Raw genomic sequence first — 4,364 nt, forward strand, 5'->3', positions numbered from 1 at the left:
TCTGGGCGTTCGCACGTGGTTGTGTTGCCCGGGTTTGAGCCGGCGCTGGCGGAGTAGTAATCTGGTCTGTCTTCCCCGAGCTCGAGAGCCGAGCCGGAACCATGGAGGGCCAGAGCGTGGAGGAGCTGCTGGCAAAGGCGGAGCGCGACGAAGCCGAGAAGCTGCAGCGCATCACGGTGCACAAGGAGCTGGAGCTGGAGTTCGACCTGGGTAACCTGCTAGCCTCGGACCGGAATCCCCCCACGGGCTTGCGACGCGGGGAACCCACGCGGGAGGCTGAACTGCGGGCCTTGGCGCGGGACAACACACAGCTGCTCATCAACCAGCTGTGGCAGCTGCCCACGGAGCGCGTGGAGGAGGCGCTGGTGGCGCGGCTGCCGGAGCCCACCACTCGCCTGCCGCGCGAGAAGCCGGTGCCCCGGCCGCGGCCGCTCACGCGCTGGCAGCAGTTCGCGCGCCTCAAGGGCATTCGTCCCAAGAAGAAGACCAACCTGGTGTGGGACGAGGTGAGCGGCCAGTGGCGGCGGCGCTGGGGCTACCAGCGCGCCCGCGACGACACCAAGGAGTGGCTGATCGAGGTGCCGGGCAGTGCCGACCCCTTGGAGGACCAGTTCGCCAAGCGGATTCAGGCCAAGAAGGAGCGGGTGGCCAAGAACGAGCTGAACCGGCTGCGGAACTTAGCTCGCGCGCACAAGATGCGGCTGCCCAGCTCGGCCGGTATGCACCCTACAGGACACCAGAGTAAAGATGAGCTGGGCCGCGCGCTGCAAGTGGCCAAGGTCTCCACCGCTTCCGTGGGGCGCTTCCAGGAGCGCCTGCCCAAGGAGAAGGCGCCCCGGGGTTCCGGGAAGAAGAGGAAGTTTCAGCCCCTTTTCGGGGACTTTGCCGCGGAGAAAAAGAGCCAGTTGGAGATGCTGCGAATCATGAACAGCAAAAAGCCTCAGCTGGACGTGACGAGGGCCACCAATAAGCAGCTGAGGGAAGAGGACCAGGAGGAGGCGGCCAAGAGGAGGAAGATGAGCCAGAAGGGCAAGAGAAAGGGGGGCCGGCAGGGTCCTGGGGGCAAGAGGAAAGGGGGGCCGCCCAGCCAGGGTGGGAAGAGGAAAGGCTTGGGAGGAAAGATGAATTCCGGGCCGTCCGGCTTGGGTGGCAAGAGGAAAGGAGGGCAACACCAAGGAGGAAAGAGGAGGAAGTAAAGTTCACCCCCCAGTCCCCCTGCCTGTAAACCAACAACTATTACAAAGGTTACTGCCGAAGTCCTGGAGGCGGGTGCAGAAGGGGGCCACTGCCTTCATTGAGGCAGAAGGGATAGGATTGCCCTCCTCTCAAGGCATTTTGGAAATGTTGGACTTGATGTTTTTCCAACATCCAGGTGTTTGGCTGGAGATTTAAAGGATGTATTTGAGGACATAAAAATTAGAGAAAGAATTTGATTGAAACTGGAAATGAAACAGCCTTCTTTTTTTAACTTTGGATGTGGTGTGAGGGAGAGTTGTACATATTTCAGAGACTTAAAATAGGTTGATTTCATTGTTATTTTTTATAACAAGCTTGTGTATTTATGAAAGCAGATGGGGCACACAGAAAGATTACATTTTCAGACCTGGCCTTAAAAGTAATTGTGAAGTTATTTAATAAAAGTGTGTCTGTATCTGATGTTGCTTTTAACTGTTTGGCTATTGATAGAGATCTTAAGTAAAGCCAGTGCTGGATTATCTGGTACATACTATTTTCGTTTACTTTCTTTAAAAAAAACAAAACACAAAACAGCTAAATTGTGATGATTTCAGCGACACCACTTTAAAAGCAAGCCAAAAAAACCAACTTGTACTTCTAGTATCATATAATATTGAAGATATAGTTAGGTACTTAAGACACAGTAATGTTCATTCATTACTTAGGATACTTTCTGATTAAGTTAAAAGTTGAACTTTGCCAAGTTGATCATCGATCAACTTTTCCACTTGGACATGGTGCACTTGGGGCTGCTAAGCCCTCCTGGACAGTGTAGTCTAATCAGGCAAAGTTTTAACTACTGATGAAACCATTTATTGGAATCCTGAACAACTTCATCAAAAGACAGGCCACTCAGAGAGCATTTACCTTTCCAAATCTCAACTTGGCGGGGATGGGAATGTCATGTTGTTTTGTTTGGGTATTGTTTTTGCTTTAAGACTCTCTTGATTTAGCAGTTGAACACAACACAGACCCTGTAAAAAGGGACCCTAGGGCTTTCTGCAGGGTTCTTGTTAAAACAGTTTAGAGTGTCTTAATAATTTTTTCTGAAAATACTTTAGAAGTCAGAATAGCATTTTTAAAAAACTAGTGGGACAGAAACGCCCTTGTTTTCCCTTTCCCGCGTGTGACAAGGAGGTTTTAGGCAGAGAGACTTAAGCATCCAAGACCCTACCGAGCAATTTCAAAGGCAGATGCGGAGACTTTCTGCTGGGCCCTTGGGGTTATGACTCCTGGGAAGGCGTCCTGAGCCCCCCGCGGCTACCGCGGAGGGTTGGCCTGGAGAGGTGGGCGGGGAGGAGGGCGCCGCGGCCATTGGCCGGCGCGGGGCGGGGCGGCGCGGGGCGGGGAGACGACCGCGCAGCCATGGCCGCCCGCGCCCGCGTGGCGCACTTGCTGAGGCAACTGCAGCGCGCAGCGTGAGTGCGGGGCCGGCGGGCGGGCAGGGGACCGAGGTGCCGCCGTGCCCACGCTGCCCCCTGGGTGCGGCCCGCCGGGCCCCGCATGTTCTTCCTCGGGTTACTTTGAAGGATTTGGGGAAGGGGCCGCCGCAGTGCGCGCCCGCTTCGCGCCGGGCGGCTCAGCATTGTCACAGCGTGTGCGGCGCAGCCGCGCACCGCGCGTGAGGCCGGTGTATCCCCGCTCTGTACGGTTAAGGGAACGGGCCCAGAGAGGGCACTGCCTGGTGCCACGTCGTGGCAGCCACTGGAGGGCTTGGCACAGTGACCAAGACAAATGCATGTATCCAGTTACACCGTTTATACCGTGTGCATGTTATGTGCCTGAAACTGTCCTAGGAGCTGGGGATACAAAGATGAAAGCCTGGAGCAGTCTAAAGCCTAGTGGGATACTGGATGAAGGGACGGGGCTTGTAAAACGGGCAGTGGCCAGAGGGTGCAGAAGAGAAGGACGGACGTGAGAAACCAGGAGCTTCCGTCCCTGGCGCCAGACCCGCAGGATGCCAGGGTGTTAAATGTTAGGACATGTGTGAGTGCCCCTGCATGAAGAAGGACATGCTGGGTACAGAGCAGCCACCTGGTAAGATACTTGAATGTGCAAGTGCAATAGTGGGCCAGGGAAAACGGAAAAATTCAAGCAAACAGGTAAAGAAGGTGAACGGGACTAGAGAGGAGTTTCAGGCAAAGGGAAGAGCAGCAGCAGAATGAGAGACGCAGAAAGTCTGGACCTCCCTTCATAGGAGGAAGAGCTGATGAAGAAGACAGGTGGTGAAAGACCATTAATAGAAAGTAGAATTTGGGGGGCACTTACCATGTGCCAGGCACCCTCCTGCACACTTTACATGTACTATTAATAGTAACTCTCATCCTTACAATAACCCTATGCAGTACTGTATTATATCCTCATATTACAGGTAAATACATAAAGGCTTGGAGAAAAAGAATTTGTCCAGTGTCATACAGCTCATATGAACTCAGATATTCTGGTTTCACAGTCCTTGTTCTCATGCTGAATTAAACAGTCTGAATCGTGTCATGTGGATAATGGAAAGTTATAGAAGCAAGAATTTTCACTGTGAAACACTAGATACCTTGAAATTCCCCATGAAAAAAGAATTCCAGGGCCAAATGAAGGCCACATTCCCTCAGGAGAAGCCATTGCCTTGCTCTTTCTAGCTTTTAGAGCTGCACTCCTTACATTCCTCTGCTTGTGGCCCCTTAATCTTCACAGTCAGCAATGTAGCATCTTGCTTCAGCGGTCACATTGCCTTCTGTGTCAAATCTCCCTGTGGCTCCTTATAAGGATATTTATGATTACATTTAGGGCCCAGCGAGATAATCCAGGATAATCTCTCCATCTCGAAATCCTTGATTTAATCACACCAGCAGATGTGTTTTATAAAGTAACATTCACAGGTTCCAGGGCTTAGCACCTAGGATATCTTCAGGGACTCAGCTGACCACACTCATTGAGAATTAACTTGCGGACAGACCAGTGGGGAGGGAGTGAGCCATGTGGCTCCCTGGGAAGGTGCCTGGAGGTGGAGCATATCTGGTGTGCTTTTAGAACATGGTGACCAGAGGGCAGAGTGCATGAGAGGGACATTGGGGGCCAGGTGAGTGGTCAAGGGTGATCCCAAGATTTTTTGACCTGAACAACTGGAAAAATGA

The 4,364-nt window shown here is 52.6% G+C and overlaps 1 protein-coding gene across 1 annotated transcript; it reads left to right on the top strand.

The window, feature by feature from the left end:
- Window positions 1–1,724, top strand: RRS1 (regulator of ribosome synthesis 1). Its single transcript, XM_016206414.2, has one exon. It carries the CDS (start codon window positions 102–104, stop codon window positions 1,194–1,196), a length of 1,095 nt encoding a protein of 364 aa, XP_016061900.1. The 5' UTR covers window positions 1–101; the 3' UTR covers window positions 1,197–1,724.
- Window positions 1,725–4,364: the final 2,640 nt, after the last annotated feature.

The sequence above is a fragment of the Miniopterus natalensis genome, chromosome 16 (assembly GCF_054644295.1).
Source record: "Miniopterus natalensis isolate mMinNat1 chromosome 16, mMinNat1.hap1, whole genome shotgun sequence".
In the NCBI taxonomy this organism is placed as follows: Eukaryota; Metazoa; Chordata; class Mammalia; order Chiroptera; family Miniopteridae; genus Miniopterus; species Miniopterus natalensis.

Coding starts and splice junctions, on each gene's coding strand:
- RRS1 (XM_016206414.2), top strand. CDS start 102: ATGGAGGGCCAGAGCGTGGAGGAGCTGCTGGCAAAGGCGGAGCGCGAC.